This window comes from Pempheris klunzingeri, chromosome 10 (genome assembly GCF_042242105.1).
Source record: "Pempheris klunzingeri isolate RE-2024b chromosome 10, fPemKlu1.hap1, whole genome shotgun sequence".
Taxonomy (NCBI): domain Eukaryota; kingdom Metazoa; phylum Chordata; class Actinopteri; order Acropomatiformes; family Pempheridae; genus Pempheris; species Pempheris klunzingeri.
In genome coordinates, this window is record NC_092021.1 from 10,983,399 (window position 1) to 11,003,250 (window position 19,852).

The 19,852-nt window shown below is 42.2% G+C and overlaps 2 protein-coding genes across 5 annotated transcripts in view; one reads left to right on the forward strand and one right to left on the reverse strand.

Annotated features, from left to right (window-relative positions):
- Window positions 1–5,652, reverse strand: part of myo1b (myosin IB) — a 57,264-nt gene extending 51,612 nt beyond the window's left edge. Inside the window, exon 1 of one of the 4 annotated variants that reach the window (XM_070837553.1) lies at window positions 5,487–5,652. The gene's annotated coding sequence lies outside the window, so the exon portion shown is untranslated. The remainder of the gene's footprint in view (window positions 1–5,486) is intronic. The other 3 variants (XM_070837554.1, XM_070837555.1, XM_070837552.1) reach the window with 3 other exon arrangements.
- A 1,063-nt stretch (window positions 5,653–6,715) lies between these two features.
- Window positions 6,716–14,292, forward strand: LOC139208220 (eIF5-mimic protein 2-A-like). Its single transcript, XM_070837826.1, has 12 exons — window positions 6,716–6,798; window positions 7,418–7,491; window positions 7,953–8,129; window positions 8,324–8,418; window positions 8,528–8,593; window positions 8,759–8,894; window positions 11,821–11,930; window positions 12,174–12,344; window positions 12,677–12,823; window positions 12,967–13,105; window positions 13,217–13,339; window positions 13,595–14,292. The coding sequence occupies exons 2-12, from the start codon at window positions 7,428–7,430 to the stop codon at window positions 13,624–13,626; spliced, it is 1,260 nt and encodes a 419-aa protein (XP_070693927.1). The 5' UTR covers window positions 6,716–6,798; window positions 7,418–7,427; the 3' UTR covers window positions 13,627–14,292.
- The last annotated feature ends 5,560 nt before the right edge of the window (window positions 14,293–19,852 follow it).

The window sequence follows — 19,852 nt, forward strand, 5'->3', positions numbered from 1 at the left end:
CCCACTCCCCTCAGTGAAAACAGATGCCGAATTCTGTTTTGGGAGGGGAGGGGAGGGGAGGAGGGGGTTATTATGCGTCTATGTAGCCCGAGTGCCTCTGCCATTCTGACCAACAACATATTGCATCTGTCTGCAGCCTGGATGGTGGATGCCCTCAGCTCCACTGCTGATAACCCACTACCCCAGATTTGGAGCTGGCTTCTAGGCAGCCACTGACACAATCCCATTAATAAGAGTTGCTGCCTGCTGCTAACTGTTGTACTGGATCCAACGAGAGAGAATACGAGAAAACCTGACAGCCTTGATTAAACCAAGGGGATTAACTTCACTGCTGAGTTGTAGTGAGATGTGGAATATAAACCAGTCCATGTTGCTAAAAGAACGTTTTTTTAATGGTTGGCCTCAATATACATTTAATAAAACTCCCACCGTTATGATTTCAGATTCATTTTTTAAAAATCCACTCATTTTATGAGTCTAAATCAAAAAGACCATCAGATGAACCTTTGGCGATTCACTCTTAGAAACTGGATTAGAAGTGTCCCGCTTTATCAATCTCTGTGATGCAAAATCCATCAGAGAGATTGATTAAATCTCTCTGATGCATGTTTCAGAGGTAGACATCACATGTGCCCACATGGTTTAGCTCCCATTAATCTCAAATCTCACAAATCAGTGATGTAGCAAAACTTAGTCAAATACCCTATTCTGGATGCATGTCAACCCCCCCCCTCCAGTATCATGCAGGCAAGATCAACTAGAGCATACCTTGAATGTCAGAAGAAGGGCACTACTGAGTCACTGTTTTCATCCTTCACGTGACATACAGTACATGTCACAGAAGTCAATTCTAAATTGGAGTTTGATCCATAATTCCCACAGATTAAAGTGCTGTATTTAGGAAAATAGGAAAGGAAATAAAACACAACGGAGAGATTTTATCATCAAAAGTCTGAAAGTGATGGGTGGGCTGGACCTGGGATTTCAAAGCATGTCATCAACAATATGATGAGACATGCTTTGCTTCCTACCTCTGACACTGACCTAGATTCCGCAGCCAGGTCAAGCAAAGAGGAAAACATGGAAGAAAAAAAACCCACCATTAAATGCACATATATTATTTAGACTGAGGCCACGTGTGCTTTTCTGTTTCTTAGCAGGAAGAAATATCACTCAGCTAAAAGTCAATAGCCGTGCAGGCATTCATATGCATGAAAAACACATTAGTAATCAAAATACAGCTGGTTTATGAGCTCCACTCTTTGTAACATATTAGGATACATGAAAATAATGCAGATCAGATTGGTTACCAATTTGAAAATGGTCAATATTTTCACTGCAATACACAAAGCAAGCTTGCAGTCTACCATGACATGTGAGCTGTGAGAAAGCAAATGGGGCATTTGTGTGAGCAACACTGAAAGAAATGATTGGCGTCATTCTACCTTGGGAGCGCTTGTTTGAGAACACAGTGGCATCTATGTGCAAACAAATGATAATAAAATCTATTATGCCACGTAATAGTTTGTAAGGTCCCCGCAGATCAAGCTGGCCTTGTCACGGGACAGGAGAGTCACAACATCAGGCTGCTGGCAGTGACGGAGATTAAAGCCCTCCCTAATGGAGCAGCAGCAGGGCATGGGGCTGTGCCAGAGAGCGGGCCGGGACACAGAGAACAGAGGTTTAGAGGGGCACAGAATGAGCCGCTGCCTGAGAAAGTGACCTGGAATCCAGAGTCCTCAACACGGCTCCAGGTGGAGATCAGTGCAAGAGCGTGTGAGCGAAGGCTGCCTGGAACACAACCAAACTGGCAGCCGGTCCCGCTTACAGCCACACCAAAACACAGAGCAAACTCCCATCAAACAACACAGACTCCGTGTCTGCTGTTAAACGATTTCCGTCTTCAGTCAAACATGCACGCGTTTGCGAGTTGAAAATGCCACACAACTATCCAGCCTGGTTAAACATGAACCCGTGACCAAAACAAACACTGCGCTTTATTTACATACAATACAGCTCAAACAGCAGGGAGACGTCAAGACTGGTAGATGTGCAAAACACAAGCCTAGAGCAGACAGAATGAGAAAAGGAACAAACTAATCCACTGAGCATAAAAAACAGTTGATTGAAAAAGAGACCGATTTAATGATGGGAACAACCGTCTGATGCGTTAAGTGTTAAAAAAGGCCTTGAAAACAAGTAGTCTCATGAGCAATGGGATCCTATGCGATCACAAAACAATCTGCCAAAGTTGGAACAGTTCTGATAATGTCAATCGAGAGATTTCTGGATTTATTTTGGGTCTGTGCACTGATTTGAAGTGGGCGTGGCTCAGTTGGAATATGGCGACGCACCAATCTGTTTTTTAGCGACCATCGAATCATCAAGTGTTGATGGACGGCCTTTTTCCACGGCACACACTCTGGAAGCTACTATCGCTTCCTCCATTCCTGACTCTCTGGCTCTTCGTGCCCTCAGAAGGTCACGCCGTCAGGACGGCTCGGCCAGCGCTGCAATGAAATCTAATCAAACCACACCCACGCCCCAGATTAGCTGACTTACTCTTAAATAATATTAATTCAATTAATTTTAAATAATACCCAAGGATATGTTTTTTTTTTTGTGTTTAAACTTGCTCACTAATGGCGATAGTTGCTTCATGTAGAGAAAACTTTCTGATTGGAAAGCAGTTTTCAGGGGCTTTAAAGAATGTGACTGAGTTGACGTTTTTAACTTTAAGCGCTTATCAATTTAACTTTGTACTCAGGACCTTTTCACACTTCACAGCTTCATATGGCAATGGGAGACAACTGTTAGACTCCATTATTATTACCATACAAAAACACAAAGCATGCACATACAGGGCAGAGTTTTACATAAAAACCTTCCTTGAACTTACCAGTTTATGAATAAAAAACAGGTTTGGCACTTGTTTCAATCAGCTTGTCAGCTCCCTGATAAATGTACGTGAGAGATGCCTGGAAGGTTACGGTTTTTCATTGTACTGGAGTGCACGAACGCTCAAATGTTCCCCAGACAGTTCTGCATTAGCAGCTTTGATGCCGTCTGCACAACAGGCAGTCCAACACTTTCCTACACTTGGTCTGGCTCGGTTTCCCATAAGTGAATGCAGAAAGCAGCTGTACGGTACTTAACAAAGCAACAGTGAGCTGAATCAAAATGTACAGCGCTATTACTCCAGCACCACAGGGAGACAAAGGACGTAGAGTTTGAGCAGTTATGTTGCATAAGAGGAAAATGCTCTGAGTCGAACAGCACAGGGGAGAGTCCTTTGCTAAGATAATGAAGTTAAAGACAAAGTGTGATTTTAACCCTTCCAACTCATAAATGGCGTAAAGCGAGGGGGAAAAACAAACAACAAATGATATATGGTTTATCGTGAAGGACTTTCAGGGTCCAGTCAGTGGAGCTGCACATGTGCCCCCCCATCTCTTTTTGTTGGTGCAGGGCTAACACAAGACACACGCCTCACTACACTAAGCTGCACGGGCAGACAAGTGCAAACACCATTCATCACTAGGCTGGGGGACTTTGGTCCTCTATCACACGCCACATTAGACCGCAGCATCTCACCCGACAGTGTTCGTGGAGAAGCTTTTGGCACATTAAAAAAAACACTGAAGCAACTTAAAGCAGGCCAGCCAACAAGCTCACAGTGAGGAGAGAACAGCCAACAGTCCCACACGCTGTCGACTTCCAAGTCTGAGCTAAACGCTTGTTACTTTTTCCAGGAGTCTATCTGCCACTCTGAAGGCTTACCACACTCTACCTCTCACAGTCATCTTACATCACCGTTTGATCGGTGTGGGTAATAAAGTTCCCCATCTGGTTTCCCGACTGAGGCTTTGGCCAGCAGAGGCAGGACACATTTGTTGGAAAACCACAAAGAGAAAGACACAATCCTTTAAAAAAAAAAAAAAAAAAAAAAAAACCTCTTGGGATTTAAAGTTCACAAATGAGTTGAGGAACTGCATGAGCCCAGCAAAGAAAACACTCGATAGGAAACCAAGCTACCTACTAGAACACTGAAAGCATAACAAGATAGTGAATTTGTAACAAGTCCACTGAATTCATGTTTTGAAACAGTTATGGCCCAATATGTTGTGACATGAATATTTTACTATAATAGCTTTATTGTGTAAAAGTATAAATGCTCATAGTTTGGTGCAAACAAAGACCGTTTATGTCGAGGTAAAAATGTATACAGTCAGTGTCTGCAGGTGTTGGCTCAGACTTAAGAGTTACCGTTTCCAGTTTGAAAATAGGAAATGCAGTTAGATTTATGCACCAAGTGTGCCTCTAACAAAAACATTACACGCACGCATTTAAATCACTTTAATATCTCTACAATACACGCAGTTACACAATCCAGTTTCGGTGGCAGCAGCATTCCTCCTGTGGTATAATGGTTTGGTCTATTTTTATCTAATGCAACAGCAGTGTATTTTAATACTGTACTGTGTGATGTAGATTTTTCCTTCGTCTCATTTCTCTCCACTGAAAGAATTCCTCTCCCTGTTTGATTTTATAAGTTTCAGGCTGGATCCCACAGGGCATCCCAGCAGACAGAAAGCAGGTCAACTCTGACAAGTAGTAACTTTGGGTTGTTTCTCAGAGAGGTGAATGGTTTTATTCATGCTGCCCATGCTGAGCTGTAATTTATTCCAGTCAGAGGCATTAGGATCTCTTGAAACCAGGGGCGTACCGGAGGGTAAACCCACCTTCACTCCATTTTATCCACTTTTAAAGGCAACATTTCACTTTTGTTTTTTTCCCCCTGTGTATCAGAGAACACAGCGTACACATAATGTACGGATATCATTTTAATGACACCAGATGATCCCACGCTTGGGGATTAGAGTTTGCTGGTTTCATTTGGCCACCCCCCCCCCCCTCCCCGCGTAAATGACTAAAACAGCCAGTTCAGAGAAAGCTTAGCCCGCATGGACACATCCTCACCTAGCAGAGCCATGTGAAAAAGACTAAAAACTGTGAAATGAGCATTGGGAGTTGACACATCTGCTACTTTTCTCTGCGTCTCTGAGTTACAAAGATGGTGCTGGAGCCCGCAGATGTAGGCAATTAGCGAGCATGCTTTTCATTAGGGCTGCTCACTGAGCCTCAGTGTGGAGGAAGAGAGAGACCAACAGCGACAAATACACTCGGACACACTCAGTTCTGGTAGTTTTATCCCCCAACTGCTGCTAAGGGGGAAATAAAGATAAGCAAAAAAAACAAAATAAAAAAAAAAAAAAGTCCCCCTCCCCTCCTCCTCCTCCTCCTCCTGCAGGGAGAGAGGAGGAATGAATGAGTTGGGGAGCAGAGACGGTGTGAAGACCGCGAAGTTAACTTTGGAGAAAAGTTGCAGCGAGTGCATCAGTGAAAACTAAACGTGACCCAAACAAACAAATGTGACACATTTCTCAGCAGCTGGCCGCCGAGTCACCGGGGACCTCACAACTTGCCTCTTTGTCTCTGCAAGAGTTGCTTCCTCTCGTCCTAAAAATCCACTCCGCGGACAAAAGTAGGATCCCAGAGGTGCTTGTCCAAGTCCGGAGCGGCTCCTGAAGCCCTGCCCGGGTCTCTTCGCTGTGGCTGCTGCTGCTCTCTGCTCTCTGCTGCTGCTGGATGAGGCTCTGGACGTGGCTCTCACCCGGATCTCAGCCCTCTGAGTGGAGCTCTGGGTGGACGTGAGAGTGTGGGTCCGCCGGGCGCAGGGAGTGGCTGCAGCGGCGTCTCTGGGCTCGTCCAGCGTCCCTTAATCACCTCCAGAGCGGGTGGGGTGGGGTGGGTGGGGGTGGTGCCTTCAGGGATTGTCGGACATTTATCTACAGTGCCACATGGAGCGCTCTTCGTGAATCCCACACAATCATGTGGAAACGCAAAACTTCCCAGTTCAGCCAGGCCAAGTGTTTACCAAACGGAATTCTAATGTTGGACTTAAAGTTCAAACGGCATGAGCAAATATCTGAAATCTGACACCTAAACCTCACCTTCCTAGAGGGTGTGTGTTTGTTATGAATCAGACGGAGTTTCTGGAGGATGGATGAATAAATCATGGATGTGGGATGGATGAATGGACTGGTAACTTGTGTGTTTTATTTCTTGGTTTGTGTGAATAATAGAAGTTATTGTGCTCAGACTTGAATCAATCGTCCCTGGAAATAGAAGCGAGATTTACGAGGTAAACGGTAACGCAACATTAAAGTTTTCCCTTCATCCCGCAGACAGACACGCAAGCCCACCCGATAGCACAACATCCCCCTCCTGTGTCTTAATGCTAGATAGCAACGAGTTATTGACCCATTGTTTAATGACACTAACTCTGGGTCAGCTTCCTGTGTTTATAACGGCGGTTTACAGCTTTTAACAGAAGCTTTTAGAAGAAGGAAACATTTCTTCTAACTGTTAAGTATAGAAAATTACTTCCAACTGTACAGGGGGTTAATTTATGATAGTTGTTGTTTTATTATTTTATCCTACATAATAGGCCGAGAAGGAGTGCAACTATATTGCACTGAGTGCTAAATTCACTGGTAAATTTACTACGGTTATTTTATTCTGGCTCTAGACAGTTTTCCCTAAGTTTTTAACAGATTTGAACTGTACTCCCCCCCCCCACACAGACACACAAGTGTAGTGACCCACATAGAAGCTGAGTCAATGCGCATGCGCCGTTGCCTCCACAATTTCCTCTTCCCTGGAGCTGATATATTGGAGTCCAGTGGTTATTAGTTTTTATTTCCCGGACTGTTTTTGCTCATATAGAGGATTACGGTGAGTTTCTATTTGTTTTTGTTCAATATAGGTGAGCTGTTATATATTTAAGCGTCTAGTGGCTGTGTGTCAGGAAAACACCTTTATTTTGTGGAAGCTGACTGTAGTTACCGTCAGTGTTAGCTAGCGTCACACATCCAGGTTGGACCTGTCTGATTTCCTGAAGTCTTTAGTGTCACCTTTTATGCCATTTGCTGGATCTTGCTAAGCTAATGTTTGAGTAAAATACGTGTCGTCATGACGTTTGATAGATTAGCATCGTAACGATGAACACAGACAAAATTAGACAAATGGCTGAGAATCACTTCGTCACATGGCCCCCAGTTAATGTCATGTAAAGACTGTCCGGCTTGTTTCATCAGCATCCCGTGTGTGTTATATTGTACATGACATTGCATCCACTGTGCTAACTCCACTCTTTGTTTAGTGTCCATCCCAGTCATCTTCTCATTAGTGCCAACTTCAGAAAGGCCTTCATCGTAGACTGTCGTGCTGCATTGTGTCCTCGGGTGTTCAATACACTTAGCTAGGTGATGGCTGGGATGGTTGATGGCTGAAATTAATTTTCGCCATCATACCCCGATCCTGATGTCATTTCCTTTTCCATTTTGTCTCCTAGAGTGTCTTTTATGAGTAATCAAAGGCAGCAGAAGCCTACGCTAACAGGCCAGCGTTTCAAAACACGAAAAAGAGGTGAGAAACTTAAAGGCATCAGTCAGCTCTGCACACTGGAGTCAAAACTAGCTTGTCTGGATTGTGTTCTTCCAACACTTTTTCAAACAAGTAGCTAGATCTGCATCGAGGTTCCACGAAGAACATCTGCTTTTCACAGTACTGGCCTTTCTATCCAGCACCTTTCCCGTGGACAATCACTGGCACAGGATCATGACTATAAGGTTTGATCAGTGAAGACCGCGGCGAATACATTTAACTGAAGGAGTGTTTTTCACTGCAACTGAAGAGTAAACACACAAAGCAATGTAAAATAAATATGTCCTTCTATAGAACATGAGTGAAATGCATTTTGCAAGGAAGAGAGTATACAAATGTGTCTTCATGACCTGCGTATGGCTTTGGATGTGTCTTTTAGCATGTCATAAGGTCATAAGTCAGAGACAGGGATGGACTCAAGTAAATGTCTGTATCTTCAACAGATGAGAAGGAGAGGTTTGACCCTACCCAGTTTCAGGAAAGCATCATACAAGGTCTGAACCAAACTGGCACTGATTTGGAAGCTGTCGCAAAGTTCCTTGATGCCTCTGGTGCCAAGCTTGACTACCGCCGCTATGCTGAGACTCTGTTCGACATCCTGGTGGCTGGTGGAATGCTGGGTAAGAGGCCGGACTCCTTCATGTTTGTTCAATGTATATAAAAACAATGATGTCTTGTTCAAGTCTAATGAGCACTATAGTATGTATGATTAGACTAATAGTAATTTTATACAACTGAATCATGCAAAGGGAAGCAACTCACTGGAGGAATGAAGTGTGAGAATCACAAAATTAAGAGAACGGTTTCTTTTCAGCCCCAGGGGGTACTCTGTCCGATGACGTGACCTGCACTGAGTTCTGTCTCTTCAAAGCACAGGAGGACATGGAGACCATGCAGGCATACGCACAGGTGAAGGCCATTTTATTCCAGCTTAATTTTCACTGTTATCACAGGGATGTGAAGAATGCAAATGTTCACTTAGTACAAATAATGAGACATGTTTCTTGCTTCCTTTTAGGTCTTTAATAAGCTCATCAGGCGTTACAAGTACTTGGAGAAAGGTTTTGAGGAGGAGATTAAAAAGGTTTGTCTTTTTTTACGAAAGCCATATTTGCAGGAACGCATTGTACCTGACCGGGTGGTGTTTCTGAATTCCTGACCGTTTCATTCCAACAAAAATTTAAACAAAATATAAATATGCATCATATTCAGCTCACAGGATTTTGTTGATATGTTTGCTCTTTGGCAGCTGCTGCTGTTTCTCAAAGGCTTCACAGAGTCAGAGCGCAACAAGCTGGCCATGCTAACAGGGATTCTGCTGGCCAATGGCAATCTCTCTGCAGCCATCCTGAGCAGCCTCTTCAATGAGAACCTGGTCAAAGAAGGTACCTATTGCGTCCCTGTCGCGTCTAGTTGAGTTCACAGATAAGGACCGCGGGTAGAAGTAGTTGGACTGACATGAAATAATTAGATTTGAATCATCTCATACCTTCAAATTAATCTTGGAAAATAATGTGTTTTGTTTTTTCTTTACCTCTTCAGAACCTATGATTGAGGGGTTTTTTTGTGCGTTAAAAACAGTATCTGCTCTTGCTCTTGTTTTTTCTCTGACTCTCCTTCATCATTCCAATTCTGTCTTTTTAAAATGCATAGCTATTGATTTCCTAACAGCTCTGTAACATTTTAGGGATGAACATAAAAACATATATTTATTTCTCAATCTGCTCTTAAATACTTAACAGTTATTAGTCTATGAGTAGCAGAGGCATAAGCAATCATGCTGACAAATGCTGAGACCAGTAACCAGAAACAGTTTTTATTAATCAGCGCACTTTCTGATATTTGGCAGTAAAGACTGAAATCCTTATTTAATATGTTGTTTAAAAAGCTAGAAACTGGACAGCCAACCATTTCCCATCCCAAATCTACCGCAGACTGCACACTTAATGGAGCAATGAAACAATTTGTTTCTGAGCAGTATGTAATGGAAAAGCAGTAGATGTCTACAGTCATATCTGATATCCGTGGTACCTGATAAAGATGCATCAAGCATATAAAGTGCTGTTTAACTCTCAGAATTTCATTCAATTAAAATTGTAATTGAAACTGTTCCTGCACAGCAAAAACATTATTAAAACCTCATTCTTCCATATCAGTTGATAAAGGGTAAATGTGAGCGTGACTAATGACGCCACTTTGCAGACTTAGACGTAGCCATGTTGTGCATTTTTGATGGCTAAATGTTTTGTTTGTTCTTTCTTTCGGCTGTTTGTTTTGCTGCTGTTCATTTCTCAGCTCATAATCAACACGAGTGTCTGCATTACTGTAGTTGTGTGAAACATAGGTATTGTGAGCATCATCCTTTGCAACTCTAATGACAGGAGCATCTGAAATCATTAACTACACAAATGAAACATTTGGGGGAAATCTCCATAAAACATTGTAGGTATTGTCAGTTGGCAGACGCAAATGCACATTGATTCCATAGACCGACATGCAAACAGGCTTATATACTGATGCCAAACTACCCTCAAAGAACTATTGCCAACTGAGCGCAACTGATCAAACTGGTGTTTAAACAATAGTGGATTTTTTAGGCCAATATTGATGTTTGAGAGTTTAGAACAAGTCTGCCAGCCATTATTCATTTTTTGTTACATAAATACGAAGCTAAACAAACATTTGTGATAGGGATCCCTCAAATAGGTAAACTAAGAATTGTGACAAAGGGTGAATGGAACATTTTAGAGTAATCATCATTGCTTTCTGGTGGACAAACGATATTACAAATTACATAATGGAGAAAATGCATCCCTCAAACATATCTTTTGCTTTTCTGTGTTGCAGCTTCATCAGACATGCAGCAGTACCAATATATCTGCAATAAACTTATATGCTTTGTTCAAGTTGCTCTTGAACCCACCACATACATGTGAATTTTACGCCCACATGATAGGACATAGGAAGAGGTTAAAGGAATAGTTCAGTAGGAATAGGTCAGAGGCCCCCCAAAAAAATCAATATTATCACTATACTATAAGTGTCCACTATATATAGAATATTTTGATGCTTTATATTGCTGTTATACAGCTCTTTCAACAGGGAACTGAAGCAATTCTGTGTTTGCTGCAAAACCACCAGACTTCATTGACAAACAGAACACTGGAGTTGTGCTACCGCTGCCTCGATCAATGAGTGTTTTAATTTGAATCCGAAATGATCATTTAAAACACCAAAGTTTGGCCTTTTTAAGGTGCCCATCCACAGCAGCACATTGCCTCATATAACCTCACTTCAAATAATTCAAACTGTCCATTTTCATGATTTATACCAAATGGTAAAACCTGAAGACCCAGCATCATGGAAAGACCGAATAAACTAGCCTCTACTGGTGTGAATATGTGTAAATCGTTGAAGTATGAATGGACAGTGTCTGAGAAAAGATGGCAAGTTTGCTAACCCCAAGTTCTGACATTGTCAGCCAATCGTCTGGTGCTTGTCCGAGGAAAAAAAAGAGGCTGGAAAGGGCGCAACTGTCCCAACAACACCCTATGACCTCTGCTTAGCCTAATATGTCAGGACTCTTGAACTTTAAAATGATAATAATAATAATACATTTTATTTATAGGCGCCTTTCAAGGCACTCAAGGACACCGTACAACACACAGTTAAAAACAAACAGTGAAAAAGCAAGTTAAAAAGTCAAAAAATTTAAAAAACCAAGGGGTGGAAGATCTGCAGAGTGATGTTACAGTGAGTAGGCTTGTTTAAACAGGTGGGTTTTGAGGTGAGATTTGAAGATGGTCAAAGTATTGATGTTCCTGATTCCGGAGGCGGGGGGCAGAGCAGCTGAAGGCTCTGGACCCCATGGTGGTCATACGGGCAGGAGGGATCGTGAGGTTGATGGAGGATGATGTTCATTGAAATGATATTGCACCTCATAGAAACAGATATAGGCCAAAATACAAACATACAAGTGCAAGTATACAATCGTTCCTGCGTACACACCTACAAACACGTGCAAGTGTACAACACGTAGACAAAAGTTAAAGTGCTTGAGCAAAACAAAAAGACAATAGAGAGAAAGTTTCTAATAAGGCTAACATAGAAATGGGTTTCCAGCAGCTGCTTAACACACCTGTGCTCCAACCAATTGTGGTAGCTGCATCATTGCATTTTAAGGCATTGTTCCAGTTAAAACCAGTTTAATCGCATCCTGTGGAGTTGTTTACCGATATATTACTCAGGCCTAACTTTATCCTGGCAGGTCTGTTAGCAACAGCTGACACACATTTTTATGCATTTGTTCAGGTGTTTCAGCATGCTTCGCTGTAAAACTCTTCAAATCCTGGCTTTCTGAAAAGGACATCAGCTCTGTTGCCACCAGTCTCCGAAAGGTTGGCATGGACAACAGGCTCATGGTGAGAATGACAACTCAAATACAAAATCTTTACAAGGCTTAAACGGGATAAGGGCCAACAGTCTGCACGCTGTTAATAAGCATTTTTGATGAAAATGAGATTAATTAACTGAATAAATTAACCAGAGTTCCCCACTATTGTAGCATCCAGTGCTCAGACACTCAATGAACGGCTCTTATGGCTCAAGAAGGCTTTTCTGGCCCAAAAGGGTCTGCATCAATATATGACTGTTTGCTTTTTCAGGAGCTGTTCCCTGCCAACAAGCGCAGTTGTGAGCACTTCTCCAAGTACTTCACAGATGCTGGGCTCAAGGAGCTTTCGGACTTTGCAAGAAACCAGCAGTCCATAGGTGCTCGCAAGGAGCTGCAGAAAGAGCTTCAGGAGCAAATTTCTCGTGGGGACCCCCTCAAAGACGTAAGTCTTGTTCGTTTTTCAGCACCCTTTACAATAACAGGGTCCCTCTTTGTGCATCACACCACCGAGGGTAGCCCTTAAGGCGGCTTTCTTCTTAACCTCTTCCCACTTTTGTCTTGAGGAGCACTAAAGAAAAGGATGCAGTGACAGGTTGCTGACATCCACTCAACCTGAACATATTCTCTGCTCCTGCAAGCCTCCGTATCCTGCCAGGAATCTCAAACCTCAGTGTTCGGCAGGATTTGATAAGCAATAAGCCTCGGCACTCGCTGGCCGCGGTTCGCCTGCTCTGCCAATAATGTGTGTCCCATCTCCGGGCTTGTGTTTTGCAGATCATTGCCTACATCCGAGAGGAAATCAAGAAGAACAACATCTCCGAGCAGACAATGATCGGAATAATTTGGTCCAGTGTAATGAGCTCGGTAGAGTGGAACAAGAAGGAGGAGCTGGTCACAGAACAAGCCATCAAACATTTAAAGGTGACACCCTTTGTTATACGGCTGTCTTGTTAATTGTGGCCACATGCTTGTCTAAAGTAACTCACAGTCACACTTGCTTTAAAACTGCTATAAAATCCAGGGTTCTCTATTCTACTCTGATTTCTTCTGTTTCACCTCCTCAGCAATACAGCCCACTGTTGAAAGGTTTTACCTCCCAAGGTTTTTCTGAGCTTACCCTTCTGCTAAAGATCCAGGAGTACTGTTATGACAACATTCACTTCATGAAGGCCTTCCAGAAAATTGTTGTTTTGCTCTACAAAGGTGAGTGGGTGTAGTGGGGAGCTATAATTGTTTTTCAAGCACCTATGGCTACATTTGTGCTTTTGACATCATAATGAAAAGTGTGGATTTGTGTGTGTGGTTTGTTGTAAGCTGACGTTTTAAGTGAAGAGCCCATTCTGAAGTGGTACAATGAAGCCCACCTTGCCAAAGGAAAGAGTGTTTTCCTTGAACAGATGAGGAAGTTTGTTGAATGGCTCAAGAATGCAGAGGAAGGTAACAGCCTCACATTCTCCTTTTTTTTTTTTTTTTTTTTATTTTTCCTGTCATTGACATTTGTTGGGCCTCCCTCAACCATAGCTTCCCCAAAACACATGGCATGGTTTCTATTTGTGCTGAATTTCAAGTGGACATTTATTCCCAATATATAATTTTTTCTGCACCATTTCAAAATATAAACAACAGTGATGGTCGTGCTTAGTGTGCATCGATGTTTGAGCATAACGCTGACTAGTTTTTTCTCTTTTCCAGAGTCTGAGTCTGAGGAAGACGAGGCAGACTGAGGACCTTTAGCTATGGGCTAGCTACTGTTTTGATTTGTATTTTTACGTTAACGTAGCACCAGACGCAGTAGAAGGATTTGACAGAGGTCTGTCTATCTTTTGTTTTTTTCTTCTTCTATTCCCTACCTCCTCATATCTAGTTCAACTGTAATATAAGGGCTTTGATATAGTCTTCATTTTCAACATCTTTTCTGTCCGAATCAATACTTGTACTCTTATTTATACTCCTCCAGGAGCCAGTCACAGTGCCACATTTAGCTAAACAGATCAAAACCCCCTTGTATCAAAGGGGGACTTTGTTTTTTTTATAGGTTGGTCCCTTTAAAATTAGACAGTTTGGAGGCATTTTACACAGCTATTGTATTTAGGCATGGACTATTATTTGCCTGAGGTCCATCTGTGTAGCCATGATATCTTGGTCCTCCGAAGGGCAAACTGTTTTTGTAACTTCATTTTCCATTTCTGCCAATTATGTGACAACTTTGAAATGTTTGCCAATTTTTAGATTCCGTCTCCACTGTTGTTGATGGAGATGGGTCATTTCAAACGGCAATGCTTGTGGCTGCATTGCCCCATACAATTAATTTGAATTGTTGTATACACCTTATGTAACAGAATCATGTAGTCATTGTGTTTTTTTTTCCTTTTACCAGTCTGATTTTCTAAAATAAAAGGAAATTAATGATTTTTATTACTTCTGTATTTACTATTATATAGTCACATACAACATACTTAAAATATTATGCGCAATTAGAAGAAATTAACTAAATATAATGTGACTGAAATACCCATCCTATGATATGGAACGGTTCTTGTAGAAATCTGGTGAAATCCATCTGTGTTTCCTTGAAATTTTCCATTTGTTGATCTCTAGCCTCACCTAATCAAGTAATCATGAAAGGCAGCCTGGCATGCGTGACCTGAGGTGCAAACAACCATCTCATTCACCTCACTTCTATCCCACTTTAAATGGTAATTATGGTTCAGTCAAGCATGCAAAAATGAGAGTGAGATGGTGATTCATGATGTTATGAAAACGGAGGTCCATGCACATTCATTACGACAAGTCATTTTACAAAGTGTAAAAAAAAGAAACCGAGTGCTCATTTTACTGCTATGCTGCCAAATTCTGCATTTTGAGAGCATATTTAACCTCATGCGTAGCCGGTGATGTTAAAGTGTCGGGGAACTTGGTTTTTATTCCCCCAACTAACCTGAATCTCAGGAACGACCCGGGCTGTATATGTATATGTGCGTATAGGTGAAGCAAGACCATTATCTCCCCCTCTGGAAAGGGGCCTGAGCATTTTCATGTATCTCTCAGAGAAAAGGGAAACGGCCTTCAATGCACTGAAGTGGTTACAATTGGTGCACAATGGCTAATATACACTTGTCCAATTCAGAGTACATATTACAAAGGAGAAATTGTGCAGCAGAGCACCAAGAATATTATCAGTTGATAATCAGTTTCACTCAGTGCCAACAGATGGCAGTAAGTCCTTTTAAGAGATGCTTCCTCCCCCTATTAAAGCCTTACACAGTTTAAGAGTCGAGCTCAAATAGAAAATGCCATTTTGAAGAAACCAGACTAGAAAGTATTAGACATAGGCAGAACTACAAAGTATCCGACACGAGTATTTTCTCTGCCTGTCTGTCCCAGGAGGATTTGTTTGCCTTTTGGTTTTATTTAGTCTCTCTAAAGAACATGAAACAATTTGAGAGAGTGACATGCCGGCAGGGGGAAACACGGCTGCTTTTGAGATTTGTGTGTGAGAGCGCGTGCACATTTGTGTGTGTGCAGTGCTGAATGCCAATGATACCCCCCAACCCCACCCCCTCCAGCTCAAAGCATTGGCAATACCATCTTGGTGGGACTGTTATCTGCTTGTTACCAGCGCTGCCTCACTTCACACCACACGCAGAGAGCTCCTCCCTGCATGTCATTTAGTACAGGCACTGAGCATAGCTGAGTATTGAAGAAGACTCTGGTATAATGAGCTCTGCCCTGACACATCCTTTTCTCTTTTCTTTTTTTTTTGCCGTTTTTAAGCAATTACATAGGCTGTTGAATCTACAGAAGGTATCCCAAAGCTTACCTTTTTTTTTTTTTTTTTTTTTGTCCACAGGCGACTCTCAATTCTTGTCTGAACATAGTGAAACATTCTGAACTAGATGGACTTAAATCTGGTTCCTCTGTGACAAGGAGGCCCGAGTCTCTCTGCACTCCCTTAGTGACATAAATGTTTTCATGTCATCATCCTTGCAGCTTTCACAGACAAAAGTTATATGGATTTTTGTTTTTGTGATTGTGTTATTTTATTTATTTATTTATTTTTTCAATGAAAACTGTCAGGAAAAAAGATAGAAGAACCAAAAATTGACTTAATTTATTTTTGGAAATTTTGTCTCAGTTGGATTTCCCGCTTGAGCTGAACAGACTAGTAAAATGTGCCAGGAGATGGCAGGGGAGTTGTGGAGAGCAATTATTCTGGATTACACACTGCGGCTTTGGTCAGTAAACATGACTCACACTGCAATGCAGAACTCATCTGAATATGTCAGAAAACAGAGGGAGACAGAGCAACAGTTTTGTTTTTTTTTTTTATGAGAGGAGAGACTTGAATTAATTTTAGTTTTCAACAAAACAACAACAAAAGAAAAACCCATACACACATTGTGCCAAGAAGCACTGTTTTTGTTTTAGGCCCTAAGTGATATCCATTTGCTCTGCATGTCAGGGAGTATTGTGTCGGAGACTTTTTTTTTTTTTTTTCCCTGTTTTTCGTTTTTCTCTGCAGCTTTTGTATTTCTGGAAGACCACTTTAACACTGGGCTTAGCACCCAGGTGAAATATGGAAATGAGGATCAACATGTTGACTCACTGAATGCTGCTCATTTGCCCATCGGATCAACTTTTGCCAAATGACCTAAAGCTCTGCCGCCTCCCAACTTCAGTGTAGACATATTATGGACAACCAGGCACCTCTGTGACAGGAAATAGCCTCTAAGCTCTTAAAACCAAGAGAGCTGAAGAGTTTTTGGGTTATAAGCTGATGGCTGCTGTTGTCTGTCAGCTGTCCCCATTCAGCTCATGTTGGTCTCTGTCCCTGGAGGCAGCCCCGACATCCTCTCCACTTGTTTCGTGGAGGCAGGCAGGGCAATGCTGCCTTTTGTGGCCTGGAACCATTCTGGTCAAGGTTATTCATCATGTACTGTATATTACTCCCGTTTCAGAGGCAGCTTAATTAAAGATGACTACTATAGGTTTGATCCTTTTAGACCATGGCTGCTGCCCGACTGAAAATACTATCCAGTCTTTGGGCTTGGCCTTTGTATACCATACACTCTGTCTCGAATTGGTCAGGGTCATAATTTCTTATGGATTTAATTTAGTAAAATGTGAAATTAACATAATAGTATGTAATATATGATGTGTAATGTGCAGGCAGTATAGTGGACCATCAATACAACCCATAACCCAATAAATGTGACATGGTTATTATGATGCAAGTTTGTTACTTATAGTATGTAGGTCTTGCAGATGAATATATTTCAGGGTTTGTACAAAGGGACAATTTGGCAAAATGCTTGGAAAATTTCATCCGTTATGTTTCAAGGTTAGGAATATGCTCGATCATGTACCTGTGCTCGTATATTCTTGTGAGTTGTCCATTTGCTCTCTGAAATCGAAACAAGGAACTATGACCACTCATGCCGCCCTAGATCACGTTTGACTTGAACATGACCGAGGGAGTCTCTTCTATGTAGAGCAGGGGTGTCCAAACTCCGGCCCGCAGGAAATTCTAAAACTGTATTGTAATGAGGCCCACACATGGAACTTGCGCTGGACTGTATTGTACTTCTTAGTCTCACCACTAGGTGGAGTAACTGTCTTGAACGAGGCAGCTTCTCTATAAAATGAGTAATAGAAGAAGAAATGTGCTACAGGTGACCCAAAATGGCAGAATTAAGGAAACGTAAGAGAGCAAGTGAGTGTAGAAAGTTTCAGACGCAGTGTGCGATGAGAGCACAGCTAATAACTAATGAGGATCACTTCTGCATTACGGAGGAGCTGCTTGATGTTAGCAGTCTAAAGAGCACCACGACGGGTGAGGATGTTTTTGAAGCTGTGCCAGATGCAGTTGGCATGATCGGAGTTAAATGGGACGAGCTGTGTGGAAGGATGGGGCTCCAGCTGGGACAGGCGAGCTCAAAGGAATCTACGGTGTCCGCCGAGGGGCAAGAAAGTGGAGGTAAGGCTGTTGATTTGAGCACCAGGGCTCTAGCACAGACTGTTTCAAGCTTCCCTCTCTGATGCTGATGCTGGTGCTGGTGTTGGGGGGGCTGCTCTACCATTCTCATGTGCGCTGGCTTAGTCGTGGCTCTGTGCTGCAGCGGTTTTATTCCCTGAGATCAAAAATCGACCAGTTTTGAAGAGAGAAGGACCTCTTCATGAGCTCAGTGACCCTCTCTGGTTGGCGTTTTTAGTGGATCTCACTGATCACCTGAACAAGAGCCTACAAGGCAAAGACCAGCTTGTACCACAACTAATAAATGAAAGCCCACTAATGGAAAGGCTGCTTTTTTTTTCTTGAATCATATTCAGTTATCAAGCAGAATTTACCTACATTTGATTGATTTTGCCAACTTTAATCCACTAGAGGTGAGGCGATATACATCACCTCTAGTGGATTAAAGTTAGCAATATAGCTCACTTCTAGTGAGTGGCCCAGCCCTTTGTATGTTTTTCTGTATGCTGCCCTCAGTGAAAAAAGTTTGGACACCCCTGATGTAGAGGATATAGAAGGCTATAGAAGGAAAAGTCTCTTACAGCATTTATAGTGAAAAATTTACCTCTGATGATAAAGGCTTTGAGAGTCTGGAAATTAGGTCCCTTGAAAGTACTTGAATTTAACCCTGAAAGTTGTTTAGGCCCTTGCAGTTTTCTAATTTGTTGATTTGGCACAGTGCTTGTAGTATAAATTCTAATCAAATCTCTCCATCCATAATAACAAAGGATTTATTGTAAAGGTAAGAAGGCATTGGACCTGAGTCATATATGTGAGGCGGTGAGTCTGGTCTTTACCACTGCTTTTCTATTTGCATGTAATTTTTCTGTGTCAAGAAAATCCTTTCAGCAGGACCCACTAATGTCAGGGGGATAAAAGGTGACAATCATTTTGAAACAGCAAACAAGACAGGTGATCAGTACAAAATTGGGCGAAAGGTATTTTAATTGAAAGAGTGAAATGTGTGGGTTGTGAAGACAGGGTTCAGTGATCTGGTCGTCACCGTGACTCAAATAAAAGCATCTTCACTCAGTAAAAGCCCCTCTGTCAGCTTATGGGGACCACACTAGATGTGTGTAATGGCCTGGCTGTGAGAGTCCAGGGATTTAGCAGCTAGACTTAAGTCAACACTGAGGCTCATCACAAACATCATTACTTTCTCTTGGCTTGTCCTTTTCCCCCTTCAGTGGCCCAGGTCTGATAGCTGTGTACAAACGACTGGGAGCAAAGGGATGGATGGCCTAGTTTGATAAAGAATGATCGACTCAAGGACCGCAATTTACTGTGTATGTGCTCGTCTCTGACTCCATGCGCAGGTGCAAAAAAATAAAAAAAGAAGCTCTTAAGGTGCCGCGTAGAGCAGACGTTATTACCATCTCACCTGGTGCTGCTCATGTTGCGTATTCAAGAGCTTTCACTGATTATGCACTTATTACTCATGTAATCATTGCCATTGTGGTCCAACTGGCCAGCTGGAGGTACAGTAACTGCAATAAGTGAAGTGGAAGGGGTGGGCACTTTGACTGAGCCCCCACGGGAACACCAAAGCTACATGACAACACTTTGGCTGTGACAAACTGCACTGATAACTTGAAAATGAAATGAAAGTTTGCATCTCCAGAATGTTTTTAACGAGTCTCCCTGGAGTGTGGCATAATGACTGTGGAACTCTGGATTGGAGAGAGAGAGAGAGAGAGAGAGAGAGAGAGAGAGAGAGAGAGTCAGAGTGAGAGTGAGAGTGTTCGGTCTGCATGCTCTCAGCTTTCTTTTGCCCGTTTATGCACCAGTGGCTCTAGGGACTCAGGCAGGCTGTGAAAAGACATGAAAAAGCCTCTACAAAACTGTTTGTTTTGTAAGGAATGGTAGAGAAGGGAGGAGGAATCCACTTAATATTAAATAACTACATTTCCAGTTACACAGCAAATAGAGATTATGGA